The sequence below is a fragment of the Canis lupus genome, chromosome 4 (assembly GCF_048164855.1).
Source record: "Canis lupus baileyi chromosome 4, mCanLup2.hap1, whole genome shotgun sequence".
Taxonomy (NCBI): Eukaryota; Metazoa; Chordata; class Mammalia; order Carnivora; family Canidae; genus Canis; species Canis lupus.
Genome location: NC_132841.1, coordinates 9568501 through 9587587, shown reverse-complemented (window position 1 = coordinate 9587587; position 19087 = coordinate 9568501). Strand labels below are relative to the sequence as shown.

At 48.7% G+C, this 19087-nt stretch overlaps 1 protein-coding gene across 1 annotated transcript in view; it reads left to right on the top strand.

The window, feature by feature from the left end:
- The window catches only part of CAPN9 (calpain 9), a 39953-nt gene extending 21197 nt beyond the window's left edge, over positions 1 to 18756 (top strand). The window contains exons 9-20 of the mRNA XM_072823106.1: positions 1034 to 1194; positions 2177 to 2334; positions 2477 to 2685; positions 5646 to 5682; positions 6699 to 6779; positions 8668 to 8725; positions 10186 to 10250; positions 10957 to 11025; positions 11322 to 11400; positions 13010 to 13126; positions 16207 to 16271; positions 18271 to 18756. Coding sequence (XP_072679207.1) covers positions 1034 to 1194; positions 2177 to 2334; positions 2477 to 2685; positions 5646 to 5682; positions 6699 to 6779; positions 8668 to 8725; positions 10186 to 10250; positions 10957 to 11025; positions 11322 to 11400; positions 13010 to 13126; positions 16207 to 16271; positions 18271 to 18297 — 1126 coding nt within the window. The 3' untranslated portion in view covers positions 18298 to 18756. The remainder of the gene's footprint in view (positions 1 to 1033; positions 1195 to 2176; positions 2335 to 2476; positions 2686 to 5645; positions 5683 to 6698; positions 6780 to 8667; positions 8726 to 10185; positions 10251 to 10956; positions 11026 to 11321; positions 11401 to 13009; positions 13127 to 16206; positions 16272 to 18270) is intronic.
- Positions 18757 to 19087: the final 331 nt, after the last annotated feature.

The window sequence follows — 19087 nt, the reverse complement described above, 5'->3', positions numbered from 1 at the left end:
TTCATGACAAGGGCCCCTGAAGGCAGCGACCTTGAAATCATCCCAAAATATAGAAATAAGTTTACTAGGAAACATTCCTAATAGAATTTCTAAAATTTCTACAGGGGCGGAATCTCTTTGCTTAACTGTGAGCTTTTAATGAGCCTTCGTCTCTGGAAGATTTTTTTGATCTTTTTTCTTTCTGTGCAGTCCAGAAAACAGTTGGCTCTTCCAATTCTGCAAGACCACACATTTCTGATGTCCGGCTTTCTTCCCTGCTGAGCAAACCAGTCAGTTCTCATCTGAGCTCACTTTTTTCTTCTATGCCTTATTAAATACAACAAGCAAAAACCAGCACTCACTAATAGTCTAGCTTTTTCCATCCTCTTCCCCTGGAGCACAGCCTCTGTCCTCCATATTTTTACAATTTTAACAAATATATTGCCATGTGTAACATGGATACCTATTTTCCGGCTCCAGTATTTCCTTGAAACCTGCTCCAGTGCTAAGCTGATAGCACATGTTTTAGAATTCGGTCATGGTGGCTCCATACACCAATGACTTAGGGTAACACCAGCTGCTGTAACAAACAGACTTAACACGGATAAAGACTCAAATGCAGTAAAGTTTATTTCTCACTCATTGTGACAGTCCAAGAGGACATCCCTATTCCATGGACGGCTCACTCCATGCAGTGATTCTGGGACCCAAGCCCCTTCCTCTGTGTGGCTCTACCAACCACTGGGGTCACACAGCCATGTGTGGGGAACCAGCAGAAGAGGAAAGACAGGACAAATCAGAGGAGATACTCCCACTTCCGGAGAGCCTTGACCTGCACACCCTTGCTTACATCCCACTCTAGATGCAAAGGGTGGGCTGCAGTCCCTGAACGTGGGTTCTCCTTAGTTTTGTCAGTGTGTTTTCCGTTGAGTTCTCCCCATCCTTGGGGGCGGGCACAGGCACTCACCACTGGCTGGTTAGACGATTAAGTGAACGAACGGATTATGGCATCACTATCACCTCCCATGTCTGGTGTCTCCCCACTTCATTGCAGGATGGCATTTAGAGACTTCAAGGCCCACTTTGACAAAGTAGAAATCTGCAACCTCACTCCTGATGCCCTGGAGGAGGATGCCCTCCACAAGTGGGAGGTGACCGTCCATCAAGGAAGCTGGGTGCGGGGCTCCACGGCCGGGGGCTGCCGCAATTTCCTGGGTTGGTAGACTGCCTGTCACTCTCTGTCATTGCCAAGTGTCCAGTCCAGCCTGGGGTACATCAGGGGGTCAGGGCCAGGACGCTAGAGGAAGCCTGAAGTGTGGAATGAGTAGGATTTCCAGGATGGCTGGTGAGGGCTACAGAGATGTTGCAGCAAGTCGGATAAGAATTGCTCAGGGAAACTCTTGTTTAGCCATTCCGGCTATTTTCCATGACAAGTAATAGAAAACATAACTCACTTGAGTTTAGCAATAAAAAGGATTTTTTCCTTGCATGACTGGAAAGCTCAGAGGACAAGTAGGGTGCGCTTCAGGCATAGTGTGGTCAGCCCATTTGTCTGTAATTCTTTCCTCTGTCCTCTTATAGTCACGGTTGGGCTGCCAGTAGCACCCAGGGCTTCATAAGCCCTCATTTGTGTGCATAGCGAGATCTCTTGGGGTCACCCAATGGAAGTCCTCAACTTCCCTCTCCCTGAGAATTCCTTGAACTCATATAGCCTAGTGTCTGCTGCGGGCTGGTTGGCTTTGTTCCAACTGTCCACAGCAAGAGGAGCTAGGGTGAACCAGTCAGCATTTACCCTCAGAGCTGAGTGTGGAGTGGTTCTGTTCAATTTGCCCAGCCATGGGGGCACCGTACTCTGCTCTGAAATACCACGTGGGAAAAATAATATGGAACAAACCACAGATCTGGAAGATTGTCTTTAAAAAGCTGAGTGGGAAAAGGCTCAAGAGAAGGGGGAGATGAAAGGGGAACACTTGGCCTTCTCACTGGGGTTAAAGAAGTAGGGCACAAGGGCCATCAGAACAGGGAGAGAAGAAATGATTGACTTTCTTGGGTTTGGGAGGATGTGGTGGAGGTGGATAGAGAGTGTGTGTGTGTGTGTGTGTGTGTGTGTGTGTGATGCATATGCATGTCCTTTGTGTTTTGTTTTGTTTTTTTTTTTCAAAGAAAGATGAAATAATTCACTTCTTTCAAATGGCAGACACCTTCTGGACCAATCCACAAATAAAATTGTCCCTGACTGAGAAAGATGAGGGGCAAGAGGACTGCACTTTCCTCGTGGCCCTGATGCAGAAAGATCGAAGGAAACTCAAGAGGTTTGGAGCTGACATGCTGACCATTGGTTATGCCTTTTACCAGGTGGGTAGAACCCAAGCCGCTCTTTGGAGCCTGCCACCTCCAGTGGTGAGCGTCCACATGCCCAAGACTCAATGGCCAGTTCCCCACCTGTGTCCAAATACCCAAGACCAACGGCCCTCCTTATAGAACATTCCCATTGCAGAGCCCCAGCAAAGACGAGCACCTGAACAAAGACTTCTTCAGGTACCATGCTTCCCAGGCCAGAAGCAAAACGTTCATCAACCTGAGAGAAGTCTCCGACCGCTTCAAGCTGCCGCCTGGGGAGTACATCCTGATTCCCAGCACTTTTGAGCCCCATCAGGAAGCTGATTTCTGCCTGAGGATCTTTTCAGAGAAGAAAGCCATCACCCGGTGAGTAACAGGTTCAAGAATTCCTCTTCATTTAGAGGCTTAGGCTCATTGGAGCTATGACCCCTCTCTTCCCTTCTCTATGATCCACCTAAGAAATCAGGCAGGAGAGTTTCTTAACCCATTTGCAAAGCGGGATATGTTTCCATTTTGGTTCTGCTCATTCCCTCCCCGGAAAAAGCCATTGAAAAGTTACTCTCTCCAACCACTCCCAGAATCAGTCTCACCAGACCCTCTTGGGTGGAGCCCTTCATTTTCCAGACCCAATTCTCAGGAAACCCCTGGAGTGGGACACACATTTAGAAGTGTGAGACTTATTTTTGAGCACAGTGAAGCGGGGACTGTTTCAAGTTTCCAGAATGACCTGTTCTTTCAGCTTTAGTTTAAATAAATGTTGCCAGGTTGTTTGGGGTTGGCCTCAGCTTATGGACAGCAATGCCTAAGGGCACTCACCTGCGCCAGTACTGCCTGTGGTGAGCCTCCAGAGACATTTCCCCAACTGGAGCCAATGCTGAAGTCAGACTGACCCTTGTGGATCTTTTTAGGATTACAAGATGCATCTCAGCAATAATCCAAGGAACTTTTTAAAAAAATTTATTTATTTATTCATGAGAGACAGAGAGAGGCAAAGACACAGGCAGAGGGAGAAGTAGGCTCCCTTCAGGGAGCTCGATATGGGACTCAGTCCCATGACCTTGGATCACACCCTGAGCCAAAGGCAGATGCTCAACTGCTGCGCCACCCAGGTGCCCAACTCAAGGAACTTTGGAAAGACGAGGTTTATTACTTACAGGTTCTGGAGAGTACACAGCATACCTAAGGCCACACAGAAATCCTGATGAGATTCTGAGAGAGAGAGAGTGTGCTCACAGGCCTGGAGTTCTGCTTTTATTGGGGTCGAGGGCAGGGGCCTAGGGTTTCACAGGTTCACTATTGGTGAACTTCAAACATAAAAGCAGGAACTAAAGTATTTGAAGGAAAAGTAAGTAGTGGATCAAATGGTCTACTAGAGCTTTCTAAAAAAAAAAAAAAAAAAGAGGGAACTTGATGGTAGGGTGGCTGGGCTTTGTATCTAGCTATATAGCTGGCAGTGTTTATTTGAGACAGATGTCTTTGAACTGGATGCCTTGACAGTCAAAAACCTAATGTCAGGCACTTACATTACAATCCAAAAAGCAAACTGTTGGGTGCTTCACTACACAGGCTGCCTTCTGTTTTATCTGCCCCACATTCTACCACTTTCCCTTTGCAGTGACTTAGCAGAATTATTTTGTGTTAGATACTTCTATGAAAAACTTCCCACTACTGCCTTTTTGCCATCAGTTCTCTGGGGCAGAGGAAAAAAAATGGTTGAAGATACACGCATTCACTTGTTTTCCCAATAGAGACATTCTAGAGAGCACAGAGAATGGCAAAACCAGCTCATTCTGCATTTGAGCTGGATCCATCCCCAACTGAGGACCAGCCTTCTATAACAAGAAGGAGTCAGTTGTGACTTTGTGGCCTCCGGTTTTATCTTTGGTCTAGTGGGATAGGATTGGATTGGTGGTAGACACTGAGGATGCTCCCAGTTGTCCAGTCTGGCTGGGTGTCCCAAGCTCATGATAAAAAGCATAGTTCCTTCTCCTCAGCTAAATAGAAGCAATACGATCTTTAATTGTTAAAAACTCTGCTGGAGGCTGATCTTCTCCGAGACACTGGTACAAGCTGAGGATGAATTTCCCAGGATCTGTTCACACAAAAGCACCCACATGAGAGGCACACAGATTGGCAGCTCCTGTGGGTGGCAAGGACAAGAGGAGGAAGCCAGGCTCTGGCCCTCACACAGTTCGTGTTCCCTGTCCCAGTATCGGGGTGCAGTCAGAGTCCTGGGCCTCTGTTGATGCTTACACTTGGCAAAGCTAAGTCCATACACACACGGTCCTTTAATCTGCTGTGATCTGGAGCATAAGCACCAACTCTGTAGCTCAGTGACTGAAGAACCACACGAAGCTCTATTTCCATCAGCTTCATCCTCATGAGAGGATCCTAAACAATGATAGAAAAAAACCTCTGGAAGTGTTCTGCTGTGCATGCCCAGGGGATGAGGAAGAAGGGGCGAACTTGCCCCGTTCCGTCTTAACGTTTGCTTGTTGGTATTCCCTTCGAATTTTTAGCGTTTTTTTCTCAGGGAGTGCTTCATGTTTACTCTGTAAGATTGGAGTCTTCCAAATGTTTTAGCATCACCAAAAGCAGAAGCCTGTTTCTCTTCTCAATAAATTACCACTTCCCAAACACTGTAGGTTCCCCTAAATATATGAACAGGAAAATGAACATTTCCATTGTTTGTGCCCCCAGACATGAGCACACACAGAGCCTGCCCCACTCCCAACACCCACAGTGGGAACAGGGACACACACCTTCAGGGAGGCACCAGGGATAAAGGCTGGAGCTTTGGGGGGAATTTTAAGTTCTGACTTAACTTGCTCTATAATCTTTTTCAATTCCCCCAGAAATAACCCACTCTCAGTAGACAGGATGACCGTATCCAAGGAACTGAATTTCCTTCGGGGATGTAGAGCTCAGGGGGAGTATGTGGTGAATCTGCTGGGCTGGTGGGCCCTCTGGGGCTCTGCTATCCTACGTCACACTTCATAAATATCCCTTGTAAAGGGCATCCAGGAAACAGTGGGTGGCAGCTGGTTCAGTTTCTTTTACTTCTGGAAGTCCAGAACTTACGAGTTCTCCTTGGCTGGCGGCTACACTGCCTCCCTCTTCTTTTCATGCTGGGCGGGGTCGGAGGATAGGGGAGATGGAGGGAGGTCAGTGCAGGGGGTCCGCAAGGATCTGTGGAATGTAAACATCATGGAAAAAGAAGGGCTTCAATGGGCCAGAAACTTCCAATACCTCTGGTCCCGTGAGGACTGCAGATCCGAGGGAGGAAGTTAATCCCCAAGAGAGCCAGTGTGTTTTCTGCCCTCCAGGGACATGGATGGAGATGTGGACATTGACCTTCCAGAGGTGAGCCTTCCTTCACATGTTACCCTGGAGGGTGGGATTCTGTGACTGTCCTGAAAGCCTCCTCAGTCACAGCGTCCTACAGAACTTTGAGGTTCAGGGAATGGCTTATCTGCAATCAGGTAGGTCTTCATTCCAGCCTCCTGGAGGCCAAGTCTTGTACCTCTAAGTCTCTCACATCCCACCAGGACCCAGTGTAGGGACGAGTGAGGTGCTCTGAGGAAAGCTTTGTTTAGAGCTTTTGTTTTCTTCTGTGCCACCAACTGGCTCTGTTCCCGGAGAGGTGGCTGCTGCTTCTGAAGGGGATGGGATGTCTTTAAAATGCATGTAGTCTAAGAAAAATCAGCAGGAAGAAAATGAGAGTGGCGAGTAGATTCTCTTGCACTGGACTTGGAGGAGCACCGACTTCTTCCCTACAATATGTGTGCTGATAAGGGAGCAGTGGGGCGGGTCTTACACTCGTCCAAGGGCTGGAAGACTTTCAAGAGGTGCGGAGGTGTATCTGGGACAGTCTGACACTTCCAAAGGCAGCACCAATGTGCACAAGACGAAACCACAACACCCCAAGCGTTTGCTGAGCTCTCTCCATGTGCTAGACCCAGGGCTGCCTGCCAGAGACAGACTCCTGCCCTCAAAGATTTCACCATCTGTCAAGACACATGGTTCAGCAAGGAATTACAGTTGAGAGTGGCGAGGGTCAGACAGAGGAGGTGCCGGCAGCGCCCAGCACCCTGGCTGGACCCCTGCTAGGTCAGGACTCCGCCTCCCTTAGCGCTGTGATCTGCAGAAGCCCCTCGTTGGTCCTTCCAGATACTCCATCTAAAGAGCCTGCCCAAGTGAGCCTAATGCTCCAGGCAGCGGCCAGAGCAGGGCCCTCCTGGCGGAGTGAGGTCCCAGCCTCTCCCGCAGGCCGCGCCATCTCCGCTGCAGGCCTCTTTTTTCTTGCTATTTCTTGGGGAAAGCAAATGCCAAGTTTCTCTTCTGTGGGTCCAATGCAAGTTCCTCTGGTTGCTTTTTAGCTTCCGAAGCCCACTCCAGCCGGCCAGGAGACGGAGGAGGAACTGCAGTTCCGGGCCCTGTTTGACCAAATCGCTGGGGAGGTAGGGATGGCCGCAAGCTGCGCTTGGCCTTGACCCCTGCAGTGCTGGGGGGCCGAGTTTCCTCTGCCCCGGGGGTGCAGTAGGGTGTTTGTGGGCCACACTTCCCAGAGGCCTGGTGGAGCTGGTGAAGCTAAATCCGATGGGAGACCAGGCCCGGCCATTTGGGAGGCTCTGCAGACTGCCTCGTCCGCCGCCCCCGCATGCCAGTTTGCCACCATCGGTGGGGCAGGGGCACCCAAAGCCAGGCCCTGGGGGCTTTCTGCAGAAAGCTAGAGAGAACTTTGCAGAGGTGGCTCATTGAACTCTGCCCACAAACCATTGCCTTTAGAATGTTCTCTCTGCTCTGGTGGAAGGTGGCATTGTTGGAGGACGTCACCATGAAATTGCAAATGTGATTTTTGGCCAGGTTTGGCCGCTGGGGAAGGAGAGAATCTGTCTCTCACCTCCTGCCCTCCGCCCTCACCCCGTTCTTGCCTGCTCGGTCGTCAGCTTGTTTGTTGGGGGCCCTGGTCACTCTTGGGAGCCCTGGGTATCTCTTGCCCCAGGAGAAACTGCCCCACCCATGCTCCCTCGCAGCCTGATTAATCCTTTCGTGGCAGGTGCTGATGACTCCATTCAGGGCTCCTGAATTGTAAAAGAGGTGTGCTGCCTGCACCTGGGGGCAGAAGGTGGTGGGATTTCGGGTGGTGTAAGAAACAGGAGGGCAGGGAGACTTGGGCACAGCAGTCCGGATGCAAAAAAATGGGGATTCGTGTGACTTTATATAAGCCACAGCAGGCAAGGTGGCCATCTGCTCTTTGCAAGGCAGACTGCAGGACAGAGAGGGCAGGTGGGGCAGGAATGGTGAACTTCCAGCTTTGGGCGCCTGCTAAAGGCCAGGCCAGGGTAAGGGCCTCCTCACAGCTGAAGAGTGACAAAAGTTCCCAGAAATGAAGATCCGGGTTTGGAAAGGAGGCGAAGGAATATTGCAGGAGATTCTTTCAAACATCATTAATGACCTGTAGACTGAGCTCACTGGTTCCAGTCCTGCTCTTCTTCGGACTGGCCCCATGACTTGGGCAGGTGGCTCTGCCTGTCAGGCCTGCTCTGGTCCATGGGGGCTGGGGCTGCATCTGTAATTTCTCCTCTAGGGATGAACACCCCAACCCCATCCCCCAAGCCTCAGAAGCTTCAGGGGTGGAACCTGGGTGGGCACATGTGGAAATAACTTCACAGGAGACTGTTTCACAGACTGTTTCAAACTGTTTCCAGGGTTTTGACTGTAGGTCAAAACCCTGGATGCAAAGGAGCCCTCGGTCCGTGCTGCTCAAATAGTCATGCACATAAAACTTTCTTGAGCATCCTGGATGCAGATTTCCTCTGCAGGAGGTCTGGGGCAGGGCCGGGAGCACCACATTTCTGATAAGCTTCTAAGGGCCGTGGGTGCTGAGATCTAGTGGACTTGGTGGACGGCCTCAGATCAGTGGTTCTGAATTCACCCTAGAGGTTTTGAAAATAATCCATGGGACATCCTCCCAATCTCCTGATTGAAATGGTCCCTGGAGTGAGTCCCCAGTGGGGATATTTTTAATACTCTCTGGGCTGTTCTGCATGCAGGGGCCTGGAAACCCAGACATGAAGGCCCTCTAACATAAGTGCCATGTAGGGAGCTTAGCTCAGGGAGTGGGGAAGCTTGCCTCCCCTGGCCCAGTTTTTCCATCCTTTCTGGGCTGGGCATGTGAGTCCTTGAGAAGTTAAGCAGACTGAAGTCACAGGAGATGGGCACCTGGGCCTGGCAGCCGGGTCCTCGAGGGCCAGGCTTGTGACTTGAGCCAAATCAAGCTCAGAACTGGAAGCAAGTAACAAAGGCTCTAAGGGCCGTAAAAAGCAATTGTCTCCCCTTCAACAGGATATGGAGGTGACAGCGGAGGAACTAGAATATATTTTAAATGCTGTGCTGCAAAAGAGTAAGTGCTCTTACCACCCCCACCCACCCACTCACCCATGGGAGACCCCAGGGTTCCAATGGAGGGGCCGTGTGACCTGTGACTTCACGCCACTGGGTCTCCTCCAGCATCCCAAGGCTCCCACTCTCCAGGGCTGACTTTAGGTAGACTTTAAAATAGCTTTCATTGCTTATTTCCTGATTACAAATCTGATGCCAATAATGGTAGAAAAGTCCACAAAAATGCAGAGAAGCCCGAAGACAAAGACAAAAACCAATAATCTAACCACTCAGAAATAACCACTGTTAAGATGTGCGTGTGTGACTTCATGTATGTGTGTCTCTCTCAGTGTGTATATATGAACACACACCTAATAATGGTCCTTAAATTATAGATACAATTTTATTTGTTAACCTAACAGCTTTGGGATATAATTCACATACTATACAATTCACTCATCACGGGTTTTAATGTGTTCGTAACATTGTATAACCATCACCACAACCAATTTTAGAACCTGTCACTCCAAAAACTGTACCCAGGAGCAGTCAGACCCCACCTCCCCCAGCCCCTGGCACCTGCTAATCTACTTCCTGTCCCTACAGACTTGCCTATCCTGGACTTTTCCCATAGAAAGACCCATGTAGTAGGTGGTCTTTTTCCACTGGTTTCTTTGACTGAGCAGGACGTCTTCAAGCTTTATCCACGGTAGTATTTGCCAGGACTAATTTAATCCTTTTATTGGCTTGATAATACTGCACTGTAGGAATATACTAGCTTTTGTTTCTCCATTCCTCACAGATGACATACAATTTATTGCCACTTTCTGGCTGTTATGAATAATGCTGCTGTGAATGTTTGTGAACGAGTTATTTGTGTGGACACCTCTCTTGGGTGTCCTAAGACATTTGCTGCATTACATGGTAACTCTATACTTTCTGTTTTAAGGAACTGTCCGACTCTTTTCCAAAGTGACTCTTTTATGAGCATTTGTGAATGCTCAAATTTCTTCAGTAATTTCAAATCCTGCCTTTTAAACTGATGTTTTATGATCATTTCCCCAGGTCATTAAATGTGCTTCAAAAACATGGTTCTTAAGGACTGTGTCACAGTCCATCCTATACATATAACCTTTGCTGCTCCTACCCTTCCATTGGTCATTTATGTCATTTCTGAATTTCTGCCATTATAAATAATCAAGTGATAAAGATCTTAATTAATTTGTAATTCTTTGCTTGGGATTCTTAAAACTAGGATAAATTAATGGAGAGATATTCCCATTTTTAAGGCATTTTTTTATATTTTGCAAATTTTCCTCCCAAAAGGCCATGTCAGTTTCTTGCCTCACCAGCATCCTGAGAGTGAGCCTGTCTCCCCTTCACCAGCTCCAGATCTGACCATACCCTTGGACTCTCAGCAGCCAGGAATAGGTTTATCTTATCACATATCCAGATGAATTCTGCTTTCCTGTGTGATTTCAGAAAAGGACTTCAAATTCAAGAAGCTAAGCCTGATTTCCTGTAAAAACATCATTTCTCTAATGGATGTATCCTTCCAAATCTGTGGGCAGAAAGAGCTGTGTTCTCCTGTTGTGCAGACCCTCCTAGGATGTGACACCCTTAACTGGCAGGATAGCCTTTTTCCCAGAGAATATCCAAAGACCAAGGAGCCCCTAGAACTGGAACAGAATCAAGAGGCACAGACTGTCCAGTGGGGGGAATGCTTTTGAAGGGACTTGGGGGTCTTGTTGCCACTTGGGGGTCTTGTTGCCACAATTGTATGTCCCAGCTAAGGGAATAAAGTGTGTTTTTTTTTTTAATTTTTATTTATTTATTTATGATAGTCACAGAGAGAGAGAGAGACGGAGAGACAGAGACACAGGCAGAGGGAGAAGCAGGCTCCATGCACCGGGAGCCTGATGTGGGATTCGATCCCGGGTCTCCAGGATCACGCCCTGGGCCAAAGGCAGGCGCTAAACCACTTCACCACCCAGGGATCCCTAAAGTGTGTTTTTATTATGTGCTTTCTGCAACCTTCTGGTGCCATCCCCACCTCACTCTTGCCTTTTCCCCTCTTCAGAGGTGCGTGGTTTGATGATTAAGCCACCCTCCCTAGAAGCCTTGAATCCATGTTACAAGTCCCCAAGGCCAGCCTGTTACCCTCCCATCCCTAAAGTCCTGTGAGGCACCTTGGTTTGAAACCCTGTTCATCTTCTTTCCTTTCTTCTTCCTTCCTTGACGCGCTCGGCATAGACCAGTGGCAATGGGAAGCTGGAGTTCAAGGAGTTCAAAGTGTTCTGGGACAAGCTGAAGAAGTGGACAGTACGAGACCCAGCACCATGGCCTCTGGGGATCGCACAAGCCGAGAGCAGGAGGGGATTCTAAGTGGCCGAGGGAAAGGGCAGGAGGGAAGGATTCATGATGGAATTCCCTGGTTCCCTTCTCATGCTTACGAAAGTGCCACAGTGCTTGCCTCCAAAATGAGAAGGAAAGCAAAAGGCCTAATGCAGCCAGGCCCTATGAGGCCTCTCGTCCTGTGCTGGCGCCGTGCAGTTACTGCCACGGATGACGCCTTCGGCTGCCCTCCCCCTGTTCTCAACGCCCTCTCCTTCCCACAGAACCTTTTCCATCAGTTCGATACGGACAAGTCTGGCACCATGTCCTCCTACGAGCTGCGGACTGCCCTGAAAGCCACAGGTAAAGCACAGCCTGAATGTCCGGCGTGGGCTGCTTACATGCCAGGTACTGTCTGTGGGCAGCCACTTGCTTCTCAGGCCCTGGAAGCTGGCCAGTCCTTGACCTCGGTGAACCATGCAGTTCATGCTTCTTAAGGACACAGCCCTGTGGGTGCCAGAGCCAGGCCTCAGGCTCGGGACCCACTCACGCCAAGGCCCATGTTTTAACCCTGCAATATTGGCAGGAAGCTTTAAAATGTATCCACTAAGGGTGAATTTAGCCCAACCCCCTCCCCAGCCTCTGGCCGCGTTTTCTGGCCAAGCAGAAGCACATGTGACCCTTTGGTGGCAGGCCCAGTGTGTCCAAACCTCTAATTGCTGCTTTCAGGTGATGATTATCATGGATGAGGAAGGGCAGCCTGATCCCATGATTTGGGCTCAAATCCCTTGATTTGAGCTCCTCTGCCACCTGCAGCTCTGTCCCTGGCTTTGTCACCAACAGACTGAATCTAAACCAGATGATTCAGTCATGGTTCCTATCAGCTCTGTACACGAAGGATGGGATCCAGGTGGTGTCTCTAACCCCCTGGCAGTCACTACGGTGGCCACCTGAGTCTCTGGGGCTCTGAGGTCTTTTGCACACAGTCGTGGTTTTGAGGCCACTGTAGTCCCCAGCCCCTGCCAAGCTGTGTGGTGTGTCTCACAAAACACCCCCGGGCCCTGCCAGAGTTTATAATCTGCTTCCCTCCCAGGTGAGCCAAACATCAGGATACATTGTCAGCTTCATGGTCTGATAAAGAATGTCTAAAATCCGGACCATCTTGGGTCCTATATCCAGGAGAGGAGGACGGAGCAGAGAGCAAAGGGAGCCCTGCAGAGAGGAGGGTGTGTTTGGAGGGTCCTATATCCAGGAGAGGAGGACGGAGCAGAGAGCAAAGGGAGCCCTGCACTGCCCTCTGTGCCTGACTGGCCTCCTCTCTGTCTGGGATGGAACTGAGGAACAGGACAGACCCAGGAGACTTCTATGCAGTATGCTGAACATTGCCTGGAATGTGAGCACATAGACTGAAGCCAAAGGGAGGCCATTCCCTGGGATGTAGCTAGACATCGAAGCCTTAAATATCGGATCTAAAGTGACTTTACCTGTCTAAAGCCCTCAACCAACCCATAGGACTCGAATCCCAAAGAAGAGAAGCAAACCACCCTGGCTCAGCCTGGGTGTGTGAAGGGGACCCTGCACCATGTGTCACCCACTGTAGGCAGCAGCATCCCTTCTAGAAACACGATTTCTAGAATCCTCAACATCTTTGGGTTAAAATGCTCTCCAGAAATGGAGGCAGGGGAAGGCGGGGATGGAGCTCAGACACCCTTCAGTGTTAAGTTCTTCCCAAGTGAGGCTTCCTGAAAAGTCAGCAAGGTACCATGGGTAAGTGAATGTTAAAACCAAGAGCATGACGTCACGAGTCCACCAACAGCCCCCCTAACGTCGACACACACTGCCATGCTGCATCCATGCTGGGGACAGTGGCCCCCACTGTGCCCAGGAACCCACACTGCTGACAGAGCACTGACCAGGTGTGCCCCGTGGGGCCCAGTCTGGACAGGCCGAGTCTCATCTCCCTTCCCCACAGGCTTCCAGCTGGGCTGTCACCTCCTGCAGCTGATTGTCCTCAGGTACGCGGACGAGGGCCTCCAGCTGACCTTCGATGACTTCCTCAACTGCCTGGTCCGGCTGGAGAATGCCAGCCGTGAGTGTCTGGTGGGGCTGTGTCTCCTGGGCCCTGGGGGAGGGTCCCTGTCCTCTCAGTTCCCTCCCAGGAGCGGGTGAGAGACAGCTGGCCAGAAATCCTGGGAGAATAGGCCAGGGAGCCGCCGCCGTGTGACCTCTGTGCTGTGTGTGTGGTTAGTGGGGGGGGGGGGGGGGGGAGGGGGGGGCAGGAGTCTTTGCCTGCAGTCCTTAGGAGTCTTCTCATCCACCACTCTGGGTTAGAGCCCAGCACACTTCTGCTGGCCACTCCGCTTGCTAAGAGTCATTCTCTGCGGGCACATTCTAGGGTCCTTGCAGGAGGACCAGGTGGAGGGGGTACTCCCGCCTCACATCTGAGGAAAGGTCCCATTTGGGGTCAAATCTATCATAGCACATAGAATCCAAAGATCCTCTTTCCCCCCAACTTCTCCCTCCCTCTCCCTCCCTCTCCCTCCCTCTCCCTCCACCCTACCTTTGTGTTTTGTAAGCCCTAGGGGCTGACCCAGTTATCAAGAAAAGACACATTATGTGTAGGGGGGTCCTTAGAATTTGTAGTTTGTTGTCACACTGTCACAGAGTGGAAGCTCAGTGAAGCACATCTAGGGGCCTGGAACCCAGCACCATCCAGGATGGCTGCCATGGTTGGGTGTGGGGGGTGGGGAGCAAAATATGTCAGTGCCCAGGCCCTGCACCTCTGAGGAGGCCCATGCTTGGTTTAACACTTTGGTGTCAAATCTTGAATTTTAATCACTTTTTAAGAAGGGATCCCACATTTCCATCTTGCACTGGGCCTCACAAATGATGGACTCATCCTGTCTGGGATCTTCTAAAGGATGTTTGCAAAGTGACCCCAAGGCACTTGCTAAGCCAAGGCAGAGTCCATGTTCCTTGGATCTCTGGTGCCAGAGCTCCCTCTACTTCTTTTGTGACACTTAGAACATGTGTGATTACCTGTTGAGCCTGTAATCACCGGGAGGGTCACACTTCGTGGACATGTGAGGCATATGTATTGGGTAATCATGATGATTTGAGAGAGGCAAGTGGTGCAAAAGGCCTTATACAACCAAGCCAGAAGGCTGGGCTTCTCTAGGTGGTCACCATGAGCTAGTAATAGGTGCATTTTAGAAGGGCCCTCGTGAAAGGTAGGGACTTTCTAAGTTTGACACAGTGGTCAAAACTGACCTAGAAATAATGAGATTTGCTGGCTTCTCTGCTCTCAACTGTCCCTGTCCTTTCTAAATCCCCTCAGCCTGATCCTTCCAGACAGGGGGCTCTCAGCTAGTTCTTACAAACTAGTTCTTATATTCAAGGAATATAAAGGAAAAGTCACTTCAGTCTTAACACCATCCTACTCCAGGATCTTCATGTTCCATTCACCATCTGGAGAACATTTTTAAAATACCAAGGCTAGGGCTTTATCCTAGGATTATCTAAACTTTTGATTTTTTAAAAATATTTTATTCATTTATCCATGAGAGACATACAGATAGAGAAGCAGAGACACAGGCAGAGGGAGAAGCAGGTTCTCTGTAGGAACCTGATGTGGGACTCGATCCCAGATCCTGGAATCATACCCTGAGCCAAAAGCTGACACTCAACTGCTGAGCCACCCAGGTGTCCCGATTCTCGAAATTTTTAATCATACAACTAAGTATAAGGAATAACAATTAGTCCCCGTGTGCCCCACACCAGTGTTCCCAAATCTTGCCACTTATTACAACCCCTTAGGGTAGCTTTAAAAAATTTCGATGACCTTGGGTGGGGGGTGGGCAAAATAGGGGAAGGGGAGTCAAAGATGTTTTGTGATGACCAGGCTGGACAGGAGGCCAGTCCATTAGAGTGTAGGGAGTGGCAAGCAGCATTGATGTTTATAAAAGTCCCCCCGATAGTTCCAGCGCCTTACATCGGGCTCAACAATTATCATCCTGCTAATCTTTTGTATGTTCTTCTAACAAGTACTTTTTTCTGAATTATTTGATAACAAAGCTCAGAAATCCAGTCTTTTCCTTTGTTAATATCTCTAACAGGCAAGCTTGTTATCCAACCCAGCCCTCATGCCGTCTGCACCCCAACAACATTCTCGTAAGCCCTCAACATCACCTAAGACCTGGTCCACGCTGAACATCCCCAGGCCATCTTTCCACGTTTGCTTGCTCGTCTCGGGATCTAGTTGCTGCACTTGACTGTTGGGTTCTGTCTCCTTTGCTCTATGGCAGCCACTTCCTCTTTTTCGTTATATTTTTAAAGCTCCTGGGGTGCCTGGGTGGCTCAGTGGGTTAAGCATCTGCCTTTGGCTCAGGTCATGACCCCGGGTCCTCTGGATTGAGCCCCAAGTTGGGCTCTGCTTCTCCTTCCCCCTCTGCCTGTCGCTCCATCTACTTGTGCTCTCTTACGTGTGCTCTCTCTCCATCAAATAAATAAATTAAAAATCCTAAAAATAAAACAAAACAAAAACAAACAAACAAAAAAACTCCTGTGTAACTCTTAGGGGAAGCCGGGATTGCCTGGCTTGGCCACTTTAACTAAATGGGGAGACCGAGGTCCAGAGAGGAAAGTAACTTTCAGGTTATTCAGTGCATCAGCTGTGGTGTCCGGCCAGCTCCTGTCCTCCCCCAGCTCCACCTACGTGTATGGGCACCTACAGTGCTCATCAGGGACTCGTAGAGATTGAACAGCTTTCAAGACTCATGAAAAATTTTATGCACATGTGCTTTTTCTCTGGGGAGAAGGCCTGTGGAAAAGAAGGGCTCTGTAGCTCCCCGAAAAGTTAACATAGAGGGAATGTTTGGGGTCCAGGATCTGGCTGGCTGACTGGCGTATTGTAGATGACAGCACATGCCACCCGATGCTAAGGCCACCAGGTCTGCCGTCCCAGGAATTCAAGAACCTCCACCAAGCGACAGAAAATCCCATGTAGTCAGCCTGAGTCTAGGCCGGCCATTCTAGAAGATCCTTGCTTACCACCAGATGGAGCAGCTCCTCCATGGGCTGCCCAGCAGGCCCCGAGGTCACTGGGAAAGAAAGAAACCTGTTGAAGGAACCGTCCCCACAATGATGCCTTTCTTGTGTCTCTCCTATTAGGGGTGTTCCAGGCTCTCAGTACGAAGGACAAGGACGAGGAGTTCATTCATCTGAACATAAATGAGGTACGATCCAGCCTACGCAGAGCCCTGCTCTCTGAATGCTTGCTGAATGCACGCGAAGGTCACCCTTAGCCATGGGCGTAGTAACAACAATGAAACTGCTAGTATTTTTTAGGTACTAGTCAGTCAGCAGCCAATGCAATCATTACGATACTCCTATGAGCTTAGGGTTAACAGAGTCCCCATTTGGCAGAAGTGGAAACTGAGGCATAAGGTGCTTAATCACCTGGAACAGAGTGAGCAAGCAAAACCTGCCTTCTTCTCTTTCTTTTGCCATATGGGTTCCTTAGCCTGCCTGCCTTCTCGCTCCCTATTTGTGCACTCCCCTTGCTCATGTTATCATGTGGGTCTTGTGATCCTCGGGGGAGGGGGGCCTGGCCTGCACATGCACGTACATGTGTGTATGAGCACGTGTGCACACACCTCAAAAACCCTGAGAAAGATACAACTTTTGCCAGTTACAAGGCTAACCACAGCAAATGTGATGAAGGGAAGCACAAGGATCCGAGTTTCAGAGGCTTGGAAGAGGCATCCCAGGTGTGGACCGTCCTCTCCCCATTGCCCAAAGTGTGGTCTGTGGACTAGTGGCCTGGGTGTCACCTAGGGGAACTGTCCACAATACTGTTATAAACTTCAGAGTTGCTAAAAGACTACATCTTAATTATTCTTGCCACAAAAAGAAATGATAATCATGTGACCTGAAAGAGGTCTTAGTCAATCACATTGAAATATATAAATGTATCAAATCAGCACATTGTACACCTCACACTTGTACAGTGTTATATGTCAGTTAAGTCAAAAAAATAAATACAATAAAAAATTATGCAAAGGAACAAAAATGCAGAGGCCCCATCCAGACCTGCTAAATCCCATCTTGTTTTAGGAGGATCCCCAATGATTCCTACACATACTAAAGTCTGAGATTGCTGGCTAGACATTCTCCTGACCAAAAGCAGGGAGGAAACTACGGAACACCTCCTTTTGCTGGTTCCCAGAATTTCTATTGCCCATTTTTTTCCCATTCTTGCTCCATGACTTCCTGTCCAGCTCTGCTTTTCCTCAGACAGAAGGGTTGCAAAGCTGGCAGCCCATGTCTCCTTCCTGTCATCTCTGAGCTCTTCCCCCTCCCCAATGTCTTCCACTTTCACACTGCAAACCCTGGCTCATTTCCAAATTCAGTAACAACTTGGGATTTGGGTTCTACTTTATTGACCATCAAGATAAAGAGGCTGATAAGTGTGCAGTAAATGGGATGGAACCTCCCCTCTGTGCCTTGGTTTTGGTCAATTCACCTGCTCGGTGCCTCAGTTTCCCCATCTGCAGAGAGATCAAGACCTTAATCTTATACCAAAAGTTTGGTTTCTAAAAATATCATGTAATTTGGCCATTTACTGTGTGGGCTCATCACCAATGTTCTCATATGTGTATCTCAGATCCCTGGATACACTGTAACTCACAGTTGTCCATCTCTAAAACATGGAGAACTGTTAGTTACAAAACTGGACAAAACTTTGAGTCTTCTCCCTCTCTCTCCCTTCAAGCCCATCATCCTCAACTCTGGCTGCACATTAGGATCACCTCAGGAGATTTAAAAACCCCAATGGCCTGGCTATAACCCAGAACAATTAAGTCCAAATCTCTCAGGGTGGGGCCCAAGCATTGATATTTTTTAAATTCCCCCATGAGTCCAGTACTGTCCTGCCTGAGGTGCCTCAGGAATGCTGTCTGCTTTGCCAGGAAGAAAGCACATTTCTCTCTCTCTCTCACTCTCTTTCTCACCATCTGCACTTGATTTGAGCTAATTCAGAAAGAGCTCAGGGCCTCCAGAAAACTGAAAATGCTTGGAATCATTTTTTAAAATATTTCATGTTGAAGGCGAAGTCCATATTTTAGGCAATATGATTGGATGCAGAACTGCTGTGACATAAACAAACCAGGGCTGGTAGGGGAGTAGAGGAATAATCAACTCTTCACTTTATTTTTTTTTTCTTTTTGTTTCTAGTTCATCAACTTGACAATGAACATCTGAGGCTTCCCTGGCAAGGATACAGTTTGTCCAGCTGAGTCTTGGCTCTTGGGCCATGAACTTCAGAATGTTTCTTGGTGTAGAGCTCTCCTCCCATTATCCAACCTTCTCATCCCCCTGCCCCACCACTTTAATCTTGGAAGAGTGAAATGGACTCAGCTATGATCTCTGATTTTATGCTACTTCTTTGTACAAGCACTGTCCTAATATAGGCTGATGCCACCACCAGTGCCTTACCTTCAGGTTTAGGCATTTCTAGCAATTTCTCCCCCTACCTTCACCATCTCTTTCCAATACCAATTGTCAAAAGTGTAAATCAGTGCACAGAACTATGGTTTGGGGTGTGGAGTGTCAATCATTATACTCAAATATCCTATACAGGACAAAGTTTTTATTAATGTATTGGAGCCTGAGATGAAATGGAAAGGTATGACATCATAATTAAACACTTTCCTCATCCTAGATGTTTCCTTATTGGGGGCAAACCTCAGGGAATTCTGGATGATTACTTGTAAGAGTGGAACAATATGAAAATCCCTATTTCCTCTTCCAAGAGGTGGTAACTAAGTAGTCAGTCTCTGTCCAATCCATTCTTTGTGTCTAAAGCTTTTGGGTCAGAAGATCCAGGGGCAATGTTATTTCTTTTCAGGAGTCCAGATTTGTATCAGTCTGGATTGCATTCATTTCTACCATGATGAAGAAGAACAGAGCAGGAAAGAAGCCTTATTTTGGCCCACCAAATTGGAATAATGGGAAATAACACAATATTGCCTCAGTAAATGCTAGTTCTCAT